Source organism: Diorhabda sublineata, chromosome 6 (genome assembly GCF_026230105.1).
Source record: "Diorhabda sublineata isolate icDioSubl1.1 chromosome 6, icDioSubl1.1, whole genome shotgun sequence".
Taxonomy (NCBI): domain Eukaryota; kingdom Metazoa; phylum Arthropoda; class Insecta; order Coleoptera; family Chrysomelidae; genus Diorhabda; species Diorhabda sublineata.
This window is the reverse complement of record NC_079479.1, coordinates 33,339,743-33,359,389: the sequence shown is the minus strand read 5'-3', so window position 1 is coordinate 33,359,389 and position 19,647 is coordinate 33,339,743. Positions and strand designations below refer to the sequence as shown.

Here is a 19,647-nt window from a genome sequence, read left to right as displayed (position 1 = left end):
CCGACAAGGATAGTAATACGAATTTATGAAATAATTGTAATGTCACCAGCTTTTGATGATTTTAAAGAATTTCAAATGAATCCAACGTTTGGAAATGCTCAAAAATCGAGTTAATAGATTCCTTGTTAATCTGGTAATCCTGGTAAAGGTAAAGAAACGAATTTAAGGGATTATTATGTCATCGGTTTCAAAGACTCCTTCGCATGCTATCCTGTTGATCCTAGCAAGGATAGTAATACGAATTTATGAAATAATTGAAATGTCACCAGCTTTTGATGATTTTGAAGAATTTCAAATGAATTTAACGTTTGGAAATGCTCAAAAATCGAGTTAATAGATTCCTTGTTAATCTGGTAATCCTGGTAAAGGTAAAGAAACGAATTTAAGGGATTATTATGTCATCGGTTTCAAAGACTTCTTCGCATGCTATCCTGTTGATCCTAGCAAGGATAGTAATACGAATTTATGAAATAATTGTAATGTCACCAACTTTTGATGATTTTGAAGAATTTCAAATGAATCCAACGTTTGGAAATGCTCAAAAATCGAGTTAATAGATTCCTTGTTAATCTGGTAATCCTGGTAAAGGTAAAGAAACGAATTTAAGGGATTATTATGTCATCGGTTTTAAAGACTCCTTCGCATGCTATCCTGTTGATCCCGACAAGGATAGTAATACGAATTTATGAAATAATTGTAATGTCACCAGCTTTTGATGATTTTAAAGAATTTCAAATGAATCCAACGTTTGGAAATGCTCAAAAATCGAGTTAATAGATTCCTTGTTAATCTGGTAATCCTGGTAAAGGTAAAGAAACGAATTTAAGGGATTATTATGTCATCGGTTTCAAAGACTCCTTCGCATGCTATCCTGTTGATCCTAGCAAGGATAGTAATACGAATTTATGAAATAATTGAAATGTCACCAGCTTTTGATGATTTTGAAGAATTTCAAATGAATTTAACGTTTGGAAATGCTCAAAAATCGAGTTAATAAATTCCTTGTTAATCTGGTAATCCTGGTAAAGGTAAAGAAACGAATTTAAGGGATTATTATGTCATCGGTTTTAAAGACTCCTTCGCATGCTATCCTGTTGATCCCGACAAGGATAGTAATACGAATTTATGAAATAATTGAAATGTCACCAGCTTTTGATGATTTTGAAGAATTTCAAATGAATTTAACGTTTGGAAATGCTCAAAAATAGATTCCTTGTTAATCTGGTAATCCTGGTAAAGGTAAAGAAACGAATTTAAGGGATTATTATGTCATCGGTTTCAAAGACTCCTTCGCATGCTATCCTGTTGATCCTAGCAAGGATAGTAATACGAATTTATGAAATAATTGAAATGTCACCAGCTTTTGATGATTTTGAAGAATTTCAAATGAATTTAACGTTTGGAAATGCTCAAAAATCGAGTTAATAAATTCCTTGTTAATCTGGTAATCCTGGTAAAGGTAAAGAAACGAATTTAAGGGATTATTATGTCATCGGTTTTAAAGACTCCTTCGCATGCTATCCTGTTGATCCCGACAAGGATAGTAATACGAATTTATGAAATAATTGAAATGTCACCAGCTTTTGATGATTTTGAAGAATTTCAAATGAATTTAACGTTTGGAAATGCTCAAAAATAGATTCCTTGTTAATCTGGTAATCCTGGTAAAGGTAAAGAAACGAATTTAAGGGATTATTATGTCATCGGTTTCAAAGACTCCTTCGCATGCTATCCTGTTGATCCTAGCAAGGATAGTAATACGAATTTATGAAATAATTGAAATGTCACCAGCTTTTGATGATTTTGAAGAATTTCAAATGAATTTAACGTTTGGAAATGCTCAAAAATCGAGTTAATAGATTCCTTGTTAATCTGGTAATCCTGGTAAAGGTAAAGAAACGAATTTAAGGGATTATTATGTCATCGGTTTCAAAGACTCCTTCGCATGCTATCCTGTTGATCCTAGCAAGGATAGTAATACGAATTTATGAAATAATTGAAATGTCACCAGCTTTTGATGATTTTGAAGAATTTCAAATGAATTTAACGTTTGGATATGCTCAAAAATAGATTCCTTGTTAATCTGGTAATCCTGGTAAAGGTAAAGAAACGAATTTAAGGGATTATTATGTCATCGGTTTCAAAGACTTCTTCGCATGCTATCCTGTTGATCCTAGCAAGGATAGTAATACGAATTTATGAAATAATTGTAATGTCACCAACTTTTGATGATTTTGAAGAATTTCAAATGAATCCAACGTTTGGAAATGCTCAAAAATCGAGTTAATAGATTCCTTGTTAATCTGGTAATCCTGGTAAAGGTAAAGAAACGAATTTAAGGGATTATTATGTCATCGGTTTCAAAGACTCCTTCGCATGCTATCCTGTTGATCCTAGCAAGGATAGTAATACGAATTTATGAAATAATTGAAATGTCACCAGCTTTTGATGATTTTGAAGAATTTCAAATGAATCCAACGTTTGGAAATGCTCAAAAATCGAGTTAATAGATTCCTTGTTAATCTGGTAATCCTGGTAAAGGTAAAGAAACGAATTTAAGGGATTATTATGTCATCGGTTTCAAAGACTTCTTCGCATGCTATCCTGTTGATCCTAGCAAGGATAGTAATACGAATTTATGAAATAATTGAAATGTCACCAGCTTTTGATGATTTTGAAGAATTTCAAATGAATTTAACGTTTGGAAATGCTCAAAAATAGATTCCTTGTTAATCTGGTAATCCTGGTAAAGGTAAAGAAACGAATTTAAGGGATTATTATGTCATCGGTTTCAAAGACTTCTTCGCATGCTATCCTGTTGATCCTAGCAAGGATAGTAATACGAATTTATGAAATAATTGAAATGTCACCAGCTTTTGATGATTTTGAAGAATTTCAAATGAATCCAACGTTTGGAAATGCTCAAAAATCGAGTTAATAGATTCCTTGTTAATCTGGTAATCCTGGTAAAGGTAAAGAAACGAATTTAAGGGATTATTATGTCATCGGTTTTAAAGACTCCTTCGCATGCTATCCTGTTGATCCCGACAAGGATAGTAATACGAATTTATGAAATAATTGTAATGTCACCAGCTTTTGATGATTTTAAAGAATTTCAAATGAATCCAACGTTTGGAAATGCTCAAAAATCGAGTTAATAGATTCCTTGTTAATCTGGTAATCCTGGTAAAGGTAAAGAAACGAATTTAAGGGATTATTATGTCATCGGTTTCAAAGACTCCTTCGCATGCTATCCTGTTGATCCTAGCAAGGATAGTAATACGAATTTATGAAATAATTGAAATGTCACCAGCTTTTGATGATTTTGAAGAATTTCAAATGAATTTAACGTTTGGAAATGCTCAAAAATCGAGTTAATAAATTCCTTGTTAATCTGGTAATCCTGGTAAAGGTAAAGAAACGAATTTAAGGGATTATTATGTCATCGGTTTTAAAGACTCCTTCGCATGCTATCCTGTTGATCCCGACAAGGATAGTAATACGAATTTATGAAATAATTGAAATGTCACCAGCTTTTGATGATTTTGAAGAATTTCAAATGAATTTAACGTTTGGAAATGCTCAAAAATAGATTCCTTGTTAATCTGGTAATCCTGGTAAAGGTAAAGAAACGAATTTAAGGGATTATTATGTCATCGGTTTCAAAGACTCCTTCGCATGCTATCCTGTTGATCCTAGCAAGGATAGTAATACGAATTTATGAAATAATTGAAATGTCACCAGCTTTTGATGATTTTGAAGAATTTCAAATGAATTTAACGTTTGGAAATGCTCAAAAATCGAGTTAATAAATTCCTTGTTAATCTGGTAATCCTGGTAAAGGTAAAGAAACGAATTTAAGGGATTATTATGTCATCGGTTTTAAAGACTCCTTCGCATGCTATCCTGTTGATCCCGACAAGGATAGTAATACGAATTTATGAAATAATTGAAATGTCACCAGCTTTTGATGATTTTGAAGAATTTCAAATGAATTTAACGTTTGGAAATGCTCAAAAATAGATTCCTTGTTAATCTGGTAATCCTGGTAAAGGTAAAGAAACGAATTTAAGGGATTATTATGTCATCGGTTTCAAAGACTCCTTCGCATGCTATCCTGTTGATCCTAGCAAGGATAGTAATACGAATTTATGAAATAATTGAAATGTCACCAGCTTTTGATGATTTTGAAGAATTTCAAATGAATTTAACGTTTGGAAATGCTCAAAAATCGAGTTAATAGATTCCTTGTTAATCTGGTAATCCTGGTAAAGGTAAAGAAACGAATTTAAGGGATTATTATGTCATCGGTTTCAAAGACTCCTTCGCATGCTATCCTGTTGATCCTAGCAAGGATAGTAATACGAATTTATGAAATAATTGAAATGTCACCAGCTTTTGATGATTTTGAAGAATTTCAAATGAATTTAACGTTTGGATATGCTCAAAAATAGATTCCTTGTTAATCTGGTAATCCTGGTAAAGGTAAAGAAACGAATTTAAGGGATTATTATGTCATCGGTTTCAAAGACTTCTTCGCATGCTATCCTGTTGATCCTAGCAAGGATAGTAATACGAATTTATGAAATAATTGTAATGTCACCAACTTTTGATGATTTTGAAGAATTTCAAATGAATCCAACGTTTGGAAATGCTCAAAAATCGAGTTAATAGATTCCTTGTTAATCTGGTAATCCTGGTAAAGGTAAAGAAACGAATTTAAGGGATTATTATGTCATCGGTTTCAAAGACTCCTTCGCATGCTATCCTGTTGATCCTAGCAAGGATAGTAATACGAATTTATGAAATAATTGAAATGTCACCAGCTTTTGATGATTTTGAAGAATTTCAAATGAATCCAACGTTTGGAAATGCTCAAAAATCGAGTTAATAGATTCCTTGTTAATCTGGTAATCCTGGTAAAGGTAAAGAAACGAATTTAAGGGATTATTATGTCATCGGTTTCAAAGACTTCTTCGCATGCTATCCTGTTGATCCTAGCAAGGATAGTAATACGAATTTATGAAATAATTGAAATGTCACCAGCTTTTGATGATTTTGAAGAATTTCAAATGAATTTAACGTTTGGAAATGCTCAAAAATAGATTCCTTGTTAATCTGGTAATCCTGGTAAAGGTAAAGAAACGAATTTAAGGGATTATTATGTCATCGGTTTCAAAGACTTCTTCGCATGCTATCCTGTTGATCCTAGCAAGGATAGTAATACGAATTTATGAAATAATTGAAATGTCACCAGCTTTTGATGATTTTGAAGAATTTCAAATGAATCCAACGTTTGGAAATGCTCAAAAATCGAGTTAATAGATTCCTTGTTAATCTGGTAATCCTGGTAAAGGTAAAGAAACGAATTTAAGGGATTATTATGTCATCGGTTTTAAAGACTCCTTCGCATGCTATCCTGTTGATCCCGACAAGGATAGTAATACGAATTTATGAAATAATTGTAATGTCACCAGCTTTTGATGATTTTAAAGAATTTCAAATGAATCCAACGTTTGGAAATGCTCAAAAATCGAGTTAATAGATTCCTTGTTAATCTGGTAATCCTGGTAAAGGTAAAGAAACGAATTTAAGGGATTATTATGTCATCGGTTTCAAAGACTCCTTCGCATGCTATCCTGTTGATCCTAGCAAGGATAGTAATACGAATTTATGAAATAATTGAAATGTCACCAGCTTTTGATGATTTTGAAGAATTTCAAATGAATTTAACGTTTGGAAATGCTCAAAAATCGAGTTAATAAATTCCTTGTTAATCTGGTAATCCTGGTAAAGGTAAAGAAACGAATTTAAGGGATTATTATGTCATCGGTTTTAAAGACTCCTTCGCATGCTATCCTGTTGATCCCGACAAGGATAGTAATACGAATTTATGAAATAATTGAAATGTCACCAGCTTTTGATGATTTTGAAGAATTTCAAATGAATTTAACGTTTGGAAATGCTCAAAAATAGATTCCTTGTTTAATCTGGTAATCCTGGTAAAGGTAAAGAAACGAATTTAAGGGATTATTATGTCATCGGTTTCAAAGACTCCTTCGCATGCTATCCTGTTGATCCTAGCAAGGATAGTAATACGAATTTATGAAATAATTGAAATGTCACCAGCTTTTGATGATTTTGAAGAATTTCAAATGAATCCAACGTTTGGAAATGCTCAAAAATCGAGTTAATAGATTCCTTGTTAATCTGGTAATCCTGGTAAAGGTAAAGAAACGAATTTAAGGGATTATTATGTCATCGGTTTCAAAGACTTCTTCGCATGCTATCCTGTTGATCCTAGCAAGGATAGTAATACGAATTTATGAAATAATTGAAATGTCACCAGCTTTTGATGATTTTGAAGAATTTCAAATGAATTTAACGTTTGGAAATGCTCAAAAATAGATTCCTTGTTAATCTGGTAATCCTGGTAAAGGTAAAGAAACGAATTTAAGGGATTATTATGTCATCGGTTTCAAAGACTTCTTCGCATGCTATCCTGTTGATCCTAGCAAGGATAGTAATACGAATTTATGAAATAATTGAAATGTCACCAGCTTTTGATGATTTTGAAGAATTTCAAATGAATCCAACGTTTGGAAATGCTCAAAAATCGAGTTAATAGATTCCTTGTTAATCTGGTAATCCTGGTAAAGGTAAAGAAACGAATTTAAGGGATTATTATGTCATCGGTTTTAAAGACTCCTTCGCATGCTATCCTGTTGATCCCGACAAGGATAGTAATACGAATTTATGAAATAATTGTAATGTCACCAGCTTTTGATGATTTTAAAGAATTTCAAATGAATCCAACGTTTGGAAATGCTCAAAAATCGAGTTAATAGATTCCTTGTTAATCTGGTAATCCTGGTAAAGGTAAAGAAACGAATTTAAGGGATTATTATGTCATCGGTTTCAAAGACTCCTTCGCATGCTATCCTGTTGATCCTAGCAAGGATAGTAATACGAATTTATGAAATAATTGAAATGTCACCAGCTTTTGATGATTTTGAAGAATTTCAAATGAATTTAACGTTTGGAAATGCTCAAAAATCGAGTTAATAAATTCCTTGTTAATCTGGTAATCCTGGTAAAGGTAAAGAAACGAATTTAAGGGATTATTATGTCATCGGTTTTAAAGACTCCTTCGCATGCTATCCTGTTGATCCCGACAAGGATAGTAATACGAATTTATGAAATAATTGAAATGTCACCAGCTTTTGATGATTTTGAAGAATTTCAAATGAATTTAACGTTTGGAAATGCTCAAAAATAGATTCCTTGTTTAATCTGGTAATCCTGGTAAAGGTAAAGAAACGAATTTAAGGGATTATTATGTCATCGGTTTCAAAGACTCCTTCGCATGCTATCCTGTTGATCCTAGCAAGGATAGTAATACGAATTTATGAAATAATTGAAATGTCACCAGCTTTTGATGATTTTGAAGAATTTCAAATGAATTTAACGTTTGGAAATGCTCAAAAATCGAGTTAATAGATTCCTTGTTAATCTGGTAATCCTGGTAAAGGTAAAGAAACGAATTTAAGGGATTATTATGTCATCGGTTTCAAAGACTCCTTCGCATGCTATCCTGTTGATCCTAGCAAGGATAGTAATACGAATTTATGAAATAATTGAAATGTCACCAGCTTTTGATGATTTTGAAGAATTTCAAATGAATTTAACGTTTGGATATGCTCAAAAATAGATTCCTTGTTAATCTGGTAATCCTGGTAAAGGTAAAGAAACGAATTTAAGGGATTATTATGTCATCGGTTTCAAAGACTTCTTCGCATGCTATCCTGTTGATCCTAGCAAGGATAGTAATACGAATTTATGAAATAATTGTAATGTCACCAACTTTTGATGATTTTGAAGAATTTCAAATGAATCCAACGTTTGGAAATGCTCAAAAATCGAGTTAATAGATTCCTTGTTAATCTGGTAATCCTGGTAAAGGTAAAGAAACGAATTTAAGGGATTATTATGTCATCGGTTTCAAAGACTCCTTCGCATGCTATCCTGTTGATCCTAGCAAGGATAGTAATACGAATTTATGAAATAATTGAAATGTCACCAGCTTTTGATGATTTTGAAGAATTTCAAATGAATTTAACGTTTGGATATGCTCAAAAATAGATTCCTTGTTAATCTGGTAATCCTGGTAAAGGTAAAGAAACGAATTTAAGGGATTATTATGTCATCGGTTTCAAAGACTTCTTCGCATGCTATCCTGTTGATCCTAGCAAGGATAGTAATACGAATTTATGAAATAATTGTAATGTCACCAACTTTTGATGATTTTGAAGAATTTCAAATGAATCCAACGTTTGGAAATGCTCAAAAATCGAGTTAATAGATTCCTTGTTAATCTGGTAATCCTGGTAAAGGTAAAGAAACGAATTTAAGGGATTATTATGTCATCGGTTTCAAAGACTCCTTCGCATGCTATCCTGTTGATCCTAGCAAGGATAGTAATACGAATTTATGAAATAATTGTAATGTCACCAACTTTTGATGATTTTGAAGAATTTCAAATGAATCCAACGTTTGGAAATGCTCAAAAATCGAGTTAATAGATTCCTTGTTAATCTGGTAATCCTGGTAAAGGTAAAGAAACGAATTTAAGGGATTATTATGTCATCGGTTTTAAAGACTCCTTCGCATGCTATCCTGTTGATCCCGACAAGGATAGTAATACGAATTTATGAAATAATTGTAATGTCACCAGCTTTTGATGATTTTAAAGAATTTCAAATGAATTTAACGTTTGGAAATGCTCAAAAATCGAGTTAATAAATTCCCTGTTAATCTGGTAATCCTGGTAAAGGTAAAGAAACGAATTTATGAAATTATTGTATTGTCATCGGTCTTTGCCAAGTATTATACAAAAAAAAACAAAGTTCTCTTAACTTAACCCCAGCGTTAAATTTTTTTAAACCATCCAACAAATAATATTCCAGAAATGTCGACCTTTAGAATTCTGTATACAGTTAGCATCGTTTATATTATGGGAAACTTAGGCCCCTTTCACACCAAACGAATCCGAATTAATCTGGATCACTCCGAATCAAGTTGAATCTGATTCGTCATCTCCACTCTTTCCGCCAATTTTCCTCCACACGGAAGATATGAGATTTCTGTTGCTGTGATTTTTATCATTGGCGTCATAAATCGCACTATTTTCTTTAAATTTCAAAATTAAATAACTACATGTCCATCTAGTATGGTTGTTGATTCAAGACTGACCGGACGAGGAATCTGACAGGTTGAATCAAGTGCGACCTCGAATCAAAACCTGATTGAACCAGATTCGTCCGGTCTGAAGGCGGGAAAAGTTGATTCGGAGTGATCCTGATTGATTCGGATTCGTTTGGTGTGAAAGGGCCCTTAGTTATCGAGAGGCGATTGCAGACTTGTTGTTGGGAGCGACCACAAAAAATGTCGCGTGTACGGCCAGTCTAATATGTGCATTATTTATCACTAGATGTGGCAACGACTAAAATTATTTTATCATCTAGTATGGTAAATACGTTGTTGAGAATAATTATTATAATAAAATGATAACCCAATAAACTGGTCTTATATAATTACGGTTATTATAAAAATCTGATTTGTTATCAGAAAATTACCGCTTCTCTACATTACTTTATCCTTATCAAACTATTTTATTATCCTTATTAGTGTCATTATTAAATTAAAACTTTTAAATAATACTATAGTCCATTCTTATGGATGAGAGAGTAATAAAATGATGAAGCATTCGTATTCCATAGGCGTATCACTTTTTTTAGTGTTAGCGTCTAAACCCATAGAATGAGCTTGCTGAACTTTGGATTAAAACCATAAAATACGCTAAACAGTACGAATATCACCAACGGTTCCAAAAATTCTAACTAAGTTGATTATTTAATAAACAAAATTAACATTGGAAACGGACATTATATATGAGACATCCTCTATATTACTTTGGATAACTTAGAAATGTCGTGACGACTGTATTTTGTGATTTTACGAGCTTCTTTTTTCATAAATCGATACTATGTATCTAATAATAGGTTTCAATGAACTTTTAGCACGTTTTTAAGAGAATAGAAAGGTCGCACCTATTTCATTAAGTCGTAATGTTCGCAAACATAATTTCTAAATTGCCGAAGGATGAGTTGTCCTTGGATTAATATTCCCTGAGCAAACGTCACTACCATTTACTGTGTCTAGCATTATAACATTGTACAGTACAGTCCAAAATTTGTAATTAAACGAAAAATAATCTCGAAGTGTTCATAAAGGCGTGTAGTCCAGGCGCTGTAGCCAAAATTTTATTGATTTTTGGCACACAGGTAGTTTCTGAAGAGTACTTAAAAAAAATTGTTTCCTTTTCCTCCAATGACACTTTTTGAGAAACTTTTATGCGTTTCAATAAAACGCAATATTTATTACAAATATGACCGGTTCATTTTCTCGAGGAATCTCTGTTTTCAAGCGCGTAATAAAAAAAAACTGACTGGTATACGCGAAAATCTCAATCTCCAGTTTTTTTGCTTGCACAAAAGTGAAGCTGAAAAGTTGTTCGTACAAAATGTATCTTGAAAGTTAATTTTTATATTTTATCCCGTTACAACGCTTAATCAAGCGTCGAGACGCTTTTATTGTCATTTAATAATTAATCGATTGATTGATTTTATTTTTAATCGCGTCTATCAAAACCGGTGTTTAATGGAAACATCCGTTTTTTGTAGATCGAAAATAAACAATTTAATGAAACAAATATGATCCGCGTACAACAGTGTTCGTCTGTTATATACAATTTATTAAATTTTCCGACATAATTTTATCCGGTCTATTTTTAATCTCTTAACTACGACGTGGAAACTTGGATGTCTGATATGAATGCGCACACCTATCTGTTATTGATGATCAGAAATAAAAATGTATTATGTAATCTAGATATTTCTATTGGAACACTCAAAGTTGTCCTTTCCACAAGATTTTTTATCGTAATTTTTGCACAATGTACTTGAGGCATTCACGTAGGTTTAAAATAAAGCGGAACAAAACGTAAATAACTCTCGGAATTTCATTTCTTCACAATATTCGGCATTAAAATATATCATAAAACTAATTATTATTCGTTTTTCATATATAGTGTGTTCATAAATATAGTTGATAGTTTCGAATTCTTATAGATTTTTAAATAATACATCCCGTATATATATTTTGTTTTTCATAATTCATCAAATTATATATCCAACCGTCAATAAATCAAAATCGATTGTTATGTAAATAACTATTTTTCTATCGTCCTAAATTTGTATAACATAAAAATTTGAAAAAAATCTGAAATGTCACAGTGTGAAGTTAATACTAAGAATAAATATTTAAACTATGATATTACAGAAGATTGCGTTTAAAAAAAGCTATAATGAAGTTAAAAAAAGCCCTAATTTGAGACCAAAACTGTCAAATTTTCATCTATGTCTCCCTCTCTTCCAATCGAAAATAGAAGAAGATAGAATATGCGATAAGAATACGTTTCGTATATTTTATGAATACCGTCAGAACGTTTCAGTTTATTCTGAACATCCATTTATCCACGAACGATTTATGAACATTTAATTTGACATTTTTATGTTCTGTGACCTATGTAACGTTTTATTTTTCATCAGAACATAGAAAAATATAAAAAGTTAGAGGTTAATCGCTGCTAAACATCACAAAAATGACATGAAAACATGAACGCACCATTTTAAACTAACTGCCCATGAATCTGATGACAGAACAGTTCGGGATCTTCACAGCGAAGAAAACAATAAATTCGTTTTCTAAGTATATCGTTTCCTGTTTTAACGGTAGATAGCTCTGTTATGTGATTATTAATATATTAAATTATTCCAATTCTAATTGTATTTCAAATATTTTTTTATAATGTTTACGTTGCTGTGTCTGTAATATCTGTAATTTTCTACATTATTATAGTTTTATAAAGAAGTTTCATTTCATGTAATCACAATAATAATAATTTTTTTACAGGAAACAGCCGGTGAAAATGACTTGGACAAAGACGAAGTAAACATCATTAGCGGAGCTCTGGAATTACGTAAGAAAACGGTCAGTGAGGTTATGACAAAAATAGAAGATGTTTTTATGCTCGATTACGAAGCTATATTGGACTTTGAAACAGTTTCCGAAATAATGAAAAGTGGATTTTCGCGTATACCCGTTTATGAAGGGTCGCGTCAAAATATCGTTACGATGCTGTACATTAAAGATTTGGCGTTTGTCGATCCCGATGATAACACCCCTTTGAAAACATTGTGCCAATTCTATCAGAACCCTTGCAATTTTGTTTTCGAAGATGTTACCTTGGATGTTATATTCAAAATTTTCAAAGAAGGTGAGTTCATAGTATATGTTAAACAGGTATATTAGAAAGTATAAAATAAAGAAGAATCGATAGAGAAAAACATTGAATTGAATCGCTGTTTAGATTGTTCCCACAATATATTCCATGTAAAACAACAATTTACATGTTTTAATATGCCTCAAAACCTTTCACTCTAATTCCAAAGTTTTTCCTCGACATTTGATAAGATCTGATATCTTAAATTTCTTAAGTAAGGTAATTTTTTCAACTCTAACAATTGCCAAAAAATATTTATCATTGCTTTTCCGAACCATTGTATGGTTTATGTATTGGAATCTTTTGATATTTCTTATTTAACCTCTATTCATAGTATTAACCTTTAGGTTTACTTATTTGATCCATATTGATATCTGCAGCAAACAAAATATACTTAATCGTGATTATCTAATATATACTCGTGTTGTTTACTTTATGACGAAATAATTAATAATATTGAATAGAACTTCACACAATGCTAAGTAGAAGGTAAAGAACCACTTAAACTTTGAAAACAACATCAAATGGTATAGTGATTGTTCATTGTTGCTATTGAAAGATTTGTAGAGATGAACTAGAAAATAAATATTAAATATGTGAAATAGAGATCCCATGTGATTGTTTGGAAGCTATTCTGAGAATACCAAAGAAAACTTTATGAATAATAAAATCTCACTAGTCTGGATTCCTGGTGACATAGGAATCAGATGTTATGAGGCTAATACACTCAAAAGGAACTGGAACTCCTTCTATTGGTTTTGAGCCTTACTGTAGTGAAGGAAAATGCATCTAAAAGAAAAAAATTTGGAAAGGGAATTGGAAAAAAAGTATTATAGTTGGATCGATTTAAAAAACCCTATATCCAAAAAAGTGAAAAGAAACTGTATGAGAACTGGTCTAGGAGAAATTAAATAATACAGAATCTGTGGGGAGGAGGATTGAAGTCCTGTTTACCATTGCCTACAGAATAATTCTTTGGGCAAGTATCCTCAATAGCAAATATCTAACCTCCTCAAAGCTAGCACAGATACTGTAGTTTACTGGGACTAGAAGATAAACTTAAAAGCAGTTCTGATAGATAGAAAATTTGAAATATTTGTACCAATTAGAGGTTACTTCATTTAAAAGGTGACAAATACAGATAGTTTTAACCATATTATAAACTATTTTTAAAATAAAGTTCTTGTTTAACTTTCATTTGTATTATAATCATAACTACAGTTTCAATTGCAATTGGTTATTCTTGTTAATTTTTTTTTAATTTCAATTTCTTGTACCTATTCTAAAACTCTCTTTGAGATAGATTCTGTTTTAAATAAATTGCTAGAAGTATAATTTTCATGAAGCCAAAATCTACTATAACTTACTACAAACTTAGAGTTTTCGATAGATTCATATCCTGCTTGAAGAACCTGATAGTGATGTTTGTGAGACTTGGTGCAGTGGTAGTTAACAGTGATTTGAATATGAATATCATTCAGCAGCACTAAAGCTAGGAATTTTTTATTTTATTTTTAGGTAACAAAGGTCACATGGCATTTGTACATAGAGTGAACAATGAAGGAGAAGGTGATCCCTTCTATGAAACTATTGGTTTAATAACTTTGGAAGATGTAATCGAAGAATTGATCCAGGCGGAAATTATGGATGAGACTGATGTGTTTAGTAAGTAATATTAGATATTCAAAAATTTCCTAAACTGAATTTGGTATGTCACAATTAGTTTTTCAATTTCTTATGTAGGTATAATAGTAAATTGTATTTAATTTTATCTAAAATGAATTTATTTTTATACCTCTCATTATTTTTCAGCCGACAATCGTTCAAAGAGAAAAAGAAATGCGGAAAGAAGACAAGACTTCACTGTATTCGCTGAAAAACGTGGCGAACTTAACAAAATAAGAATCAGTCCTCAATTGACTCTCGCTGCTTTCCAGTATCTGAGCACAAGTAAGAAGAAATTTTATTAACGCATATTTATAACTTTTACTTAATCATAAATTATTAGTTAACAGTATTGAAGGTTCATTTTGATTCTTAGTGAAAATTCCATTAGCTATATCTGGGTTCCATTAAAAATATTCTAATCTAATCGTTGGTATTTTTGTGTTAGTAACAAAAACTAAATGTAGTTAAATTCCCTTGGAGGCATCCGAAGCTTATTTTCTTATCCCTCTAATGTTCATTTAAACACAATCTACTTCAATTGCAAGTTCTTAGTCCGTAAAACAATTATTTTTCATCTAACAAGTTTGATATGTAACATGGTAACATTTTTTTCTTAGTTTCGGATTTTTTGCTGGTGAATCAGCTTTAATATAATTTCCTATTAATATCATCCAACAATCTTGACAAATAACAGTTACATCTTTAACAATAACGTAAAATAAAATAAATATGCCGCATTTTTTATTCCTAATACAAATTTTATTTTAGGTGTTGAATCCTTCCACCCTAATGTTATATCCGAGACAATATTACGCCGTTTATTGAAACAAGATATTGCCGTACATATAAAGAAGAATAAAGAATGGCGTACGGATCCGGCAAATGTAATATACAACCAAGGTAAATCGGTTGACTTCTTTGTGTTAATTCTTGAAGGTCGTGTAGAGGTAACTGTTGGCAAAGAAAACCTTATATTCGAAGGAGGACCATTCACATATTTCGGAACTCAAGCCTTGGTTCAAACCGTTGGAATTGGTAAGTTATATTTTATTATACATTGTATAAGAAAAATTAAAAACCATATGATTAAATATCAACTACACAGATTGCTAAATTTCAATTTTAGTTGATAAATTTTCATCTTACAGAATCACCTTCAGTCACAACATCAGCAATGGGTAGCTTGGAATCATTAAACATCGATTCATTATTGCGTCACACTTTCGTTCCCGATTATACAGTTCGTGCTAGCACCGAGGTGCTTTATTTGAAGATAAAGAGAAGCCTTTATCTGGCGGCAAAGAGAGCTACTTTGATGGAACGATCCAAAAAAGACGATACTGGCGTGGACCAACATTTCGATGAAGAAGTTGATAAGGTATTTATTTAACAACGGTAAAACTTTCCTCTACAACCCAAAAATCCCGTTATCTCTTCCTTTTTAGATCCTTCATAATCCCAGTTTAGACGAAGATTTTATTTTGACTTTCGAAGCTTGTGATGACAGCAACAGAATTTTTTTATCAGATGAGAAATGATTATGATGAACGTAATATTTCAAATGAATAAGGTATAAGTTCCATAAATTTTTGTTTTTCTAATATTTACATCAAGTTGGCAAAACTTATCTTATGAAAACTAAATAGATGTGTTCAGGGGTTAAAAGAAGTACAGTTGGGGTGACTAAACGTACTTCCTTATTAAGTTATTACTTATTTTTTGTTAATGTAGTAACACAAAATCTTGTTGAAGCAAAGGAGATGTAACAAACCTTTGACTTGATGTTTTTCTGTTCTTAGTTTCCATTAATATCTATTACTGCCACAATCTATTTGAAATATGTCACTTTTTTGATATCATATTTATTTTCATTCAACTTCTTTTCTGTACCAAGTGTATATTTTTCTGTAGTCCTCTTTCGTTATTACTAAGTCGTTGGCAAAAAGTACTTTTTTTGATATAGATCCATTCTCACATTATGTGCCTGGTTTACTTTCCTCAATTATGTGATGTATAAATATTTCAAAAATGGTAATTGTATCGATTTAACACGTTATTTTTTTAGCTTATGCATTCATTGGCTGATGACGACATAATAAGCGCAGGTAGTCAAACACCAAAACGGAAATCTTTGAGAAAATCTCAAGAATTAAAACCGGACAGTTTATCGAGTCAGACCAGCCCAAAGACACCATCACATTTCAGCAGTAATAGTCCTCCGCACCGTATTGGTTCCCGTGACGTAAACGGTTCCGTTAAAGCAAGTCCTGTAGACGATATTCAAATAGTGGGGGCTAAGGATGAAGAAAACACCATGCTTTTGCCGAAAAATTCATAACGAATTTTCAAGGTCCTATTTATTTAGGGCCCACTTTTAAAACGCTACTTAAATGATTGTATTCTATTTAATTAAGTTCAATGTTAATGGAGAAATATTATTTATGGTTATTCTCTATTGGCATTTATCTTTTATCTTAAATTGAAGAACTGACACTGGATATATCTTATTTGGAAAAGTTTTTATTTATTTTATTTGATCATTACAAATTCTACAAAAAAACTTTATTTTATTATAAGAGTACCTACACTGTAAAAACTAAGCTGCAAATTTTCTTATTCTTCATCTATTGCTATGACTGAACTTCTGGCATTTAATTTACCGACTTTTTCATTTTTCTTTTTACAACCAGTTTTTTTTTGTTTTTAGTTTTTCACTATTCCTTGTGTTTCTATTGAAAACACTGTTACTATACAGCAATACTCAAAATTATACTCTCTGGTCCTTCAACATCATCAAAAATTTTAACTAGCTATTTTAGCTACTACTTTTTTTGATACCATATTTTTAGGCCAAATTTTATTCTTTATATTATTTTATCATAGAAATAACAACTTTTTGAAATAGATGTATCTACTGGCAACTTATTTAGTGGTACTTACTGTTTTTTAAATTTCCTTTAACCAATATTTAGCTGTCTTGATTTATAACGGTAAGTTCAGAAAATTAAATTTAATCATAACATTATACAGATATAAAAACAAATTAATTAACACATACAAGTTAATTTGTTAATTCATGCAACTGCATTGCTTTGGTGACTTTGCATACCCTCTGTTAATTCTCTTAGTAACGTTTTCGTTGTTGTTGATTTCTAATTATGGGCTTTGATGTTTTTTAACAACTAACGGTGAATTAAGAGAAATGGACGTAATGGGTACAAGAAGTACAGGAACTTTCAACAGTTTTTTTATTCCGTGTCTCTGATCTCTATTTTTGCATATGCTGATCCTTCGTATTTTGTCTTATGTTCTGAGTTTCTTGTTTTCTATTGTTAGTTAATTTAACACAATTTTTTTGTTTAATAAGTTTTCGTTAGGGCAGTGTATCTAACACTAAATTTACTTAATTTGATTTTTTCTGAACTTATTGTTTAAGGAACTAATATTACTAAAAAAATTGTTCGTTGTATAAAAGTTTTAAGAATTTCAATATGTACTTAAACCCCATAAGCGTAAGTTTGATTTGAATTTTAATATGTAGATTATATAAAACTATGTTACACAGAAGATTTAAATTAACAATCAAGACCTGGTAGGTTTCTACTTGGGAAAAATCATTTAAACGAGCAATAATTTTTACTTAAACGTTTTTTAGTACTTAAAATCCAATTAATATAACTTGTTGTAGTTGTAATTCATGGTGTGGTCTAGAAAAAATATAAAGTATATTTAAAAGATATACAGTATATTTTTTTAATCGAAGTTTGCTATCTATGACAAAAAATAGCAGTGCCGTTGTGGGGCTAAAAAACCATTCTTCACATGTCTTCAGACACTCGATTCAATGTCTTGTACTTATAAAATTTAATATATCATGAACAAAATTGGAAACTGTAAAAGTAGAAAAATCAGAATCGTTGAAAATATATACAACTAAAATGAAAATAATTACACGTTGCAACCAAAACAATATAACAGTCACCGAAAAAAAATCAAGTATTTCCACGAATTTTCAAAATGTGGTTTTATATTTGAAAAATTTTCACTAATTTGGATAGTAATTAACAGTTCCTTATTTAATATAATTGAACTTATTCAAAATTTGATTTAAAAGTTTAATTTAATCAAAAATAGTATTTTTTTAGTTTATTTTCATTAAAAATGGTTTTCCTAAGTTAAATTTTGTCAAAATTTGTTTTTTGGATGTAATTAAGTAAAAAAAATACTAAGGGTTTAATTTGACCAAAAATGGGACTTTCTAAATTTATTTTATTCAAAAATTTGGTTTCCTGAGTTTGTGTGCTGGCTTTAATTTGGTCAAAACCAAGAATATTTATGTTTATTTCGATCAAAAATTGGTTTTCCTCAGCTAAATTTTGGTTTTTCTGGGTATAATTTAGCACAAGATGTACCATACGTTCAATTTGAACAAAAATAGGATCATATAAGTTCATTTTGATGAAGAATCGATTTTCCTGAGTTCAAGTTTGTAAAAATTGTTTTTGTTATCCCGGGCTAATTTAATAGAAAAGTGCCATAAGTTTAATTTGTTTGAAAAATGGCTTTTCTACATTGGAACATACATTGATTGTCTAAACTTAATTTAGTCAATTGACACAGAATACCTCAACAATTCTGTTTATAAGCTTTCGGGTGTCTTCCTACAATATTAATTATATACAAAAAATCTTTTCATCTCTAAAATATTTCGGTAAATTGAAGATCTAACTTTTCCTACATTAATAATGTCATCCACAACAAAAATTTTCAAAAATTAGTCTAATCAACGTTTTGATATCGTCTGTCGTTTCTTACCAGGGACAATCTGCTTTAAGAGTTCTGCAGTGCGGGGTGTTTAATTTTTTTTAACATTATTAGATTGTTAATTATTATAGAACGAAATTGTAAGTTGAAGCTTTTAATACAAGAGAATATTTAATTGACACTCTGTACTACTAGTATATATATTTTATTGTTATATTATTTTGTAATTTTATAGGTGGTATATTTGTCCATACCCTTATACATCGATATAATTTTTGGAAAAAATTTTTTTTTGATAAAACATTTTCTGTAGCGTAGTAAGAATAGTCTGTGAAATTATTAAGCAGTGTAGGTAAATTCATTGAGGGAACTGTTTTTTATGAAATTATGCATAAATAACAGTTTGATTATTTTTTTATATTCCACATTTTATTGTAATGTTATCAAATAACAGTTTTTTTTCACTGTATATAATTGGCGAAGTACAATTATGAATATTTTACTTTATTCAAACATATAAAAATGATATTTTTATAAGGTATGTCTTTTCAAATTCTTTGTTGATGATTCTATAATTTTCGTGTTACTAAATGATGGATTTCTAGGTCCTTTGTTATTTTTATCGTCAATTTTTGAATGCAAAGAAATCAGTAATGGATGGTGCTTTTAATTTCCTGTTGAAATATATGTAGATGCAATTTAAATAAACATTATTGAAATTTATATTTGTGTATTTATATATGCCAGATCTACACTTCTTAATTCACTTTCTTCTTGTCGAAAATCCTCTAAAAATTTTTTAAAAAGGCGTT

General features: G+C 30.7%; 1 protein-coding gene across 1 annotated transcript in view; it reads left to right on the top strand.

The window, feature by feature from the left end:
• The window catches only part of LOC130444975 (unextended protein), a 40,298-nt gene extending 20,735 nt beyond the window's left edge, over nt 1-19,563 (top strand). Inside the window, exons 5-10 of the mRNA XM_056780378.1 lie at nt 12,034-12,397; nt 13,922-14,068; nt 14,216-14,353; nt 14,840-15,106; nt 15,220-15,449; nt 16,137-19,563. Coding sequence (XP_056636356.1) covers nt 12,034-12,397; nt 13,922-14,068; nt 14,216-14,353; nt 14,840-15,106; nt 15,220-15,449; nt 16,137-16,409 — 1,419 coding nt within the window. The 3' untranslated portion in view covers nt 16,410-19,563. The remainder of the gene's footprint in view (nt 1-12,033; nt 12,398-13,921; nt 14,069-14,215; nt 14,354-14,839; nt 15,107-15,219; nt 15,450-16,136) is intronic.
• The last annotated feature ends 84 nt before the right edge of the window (nt 19,564-19,647 follow it).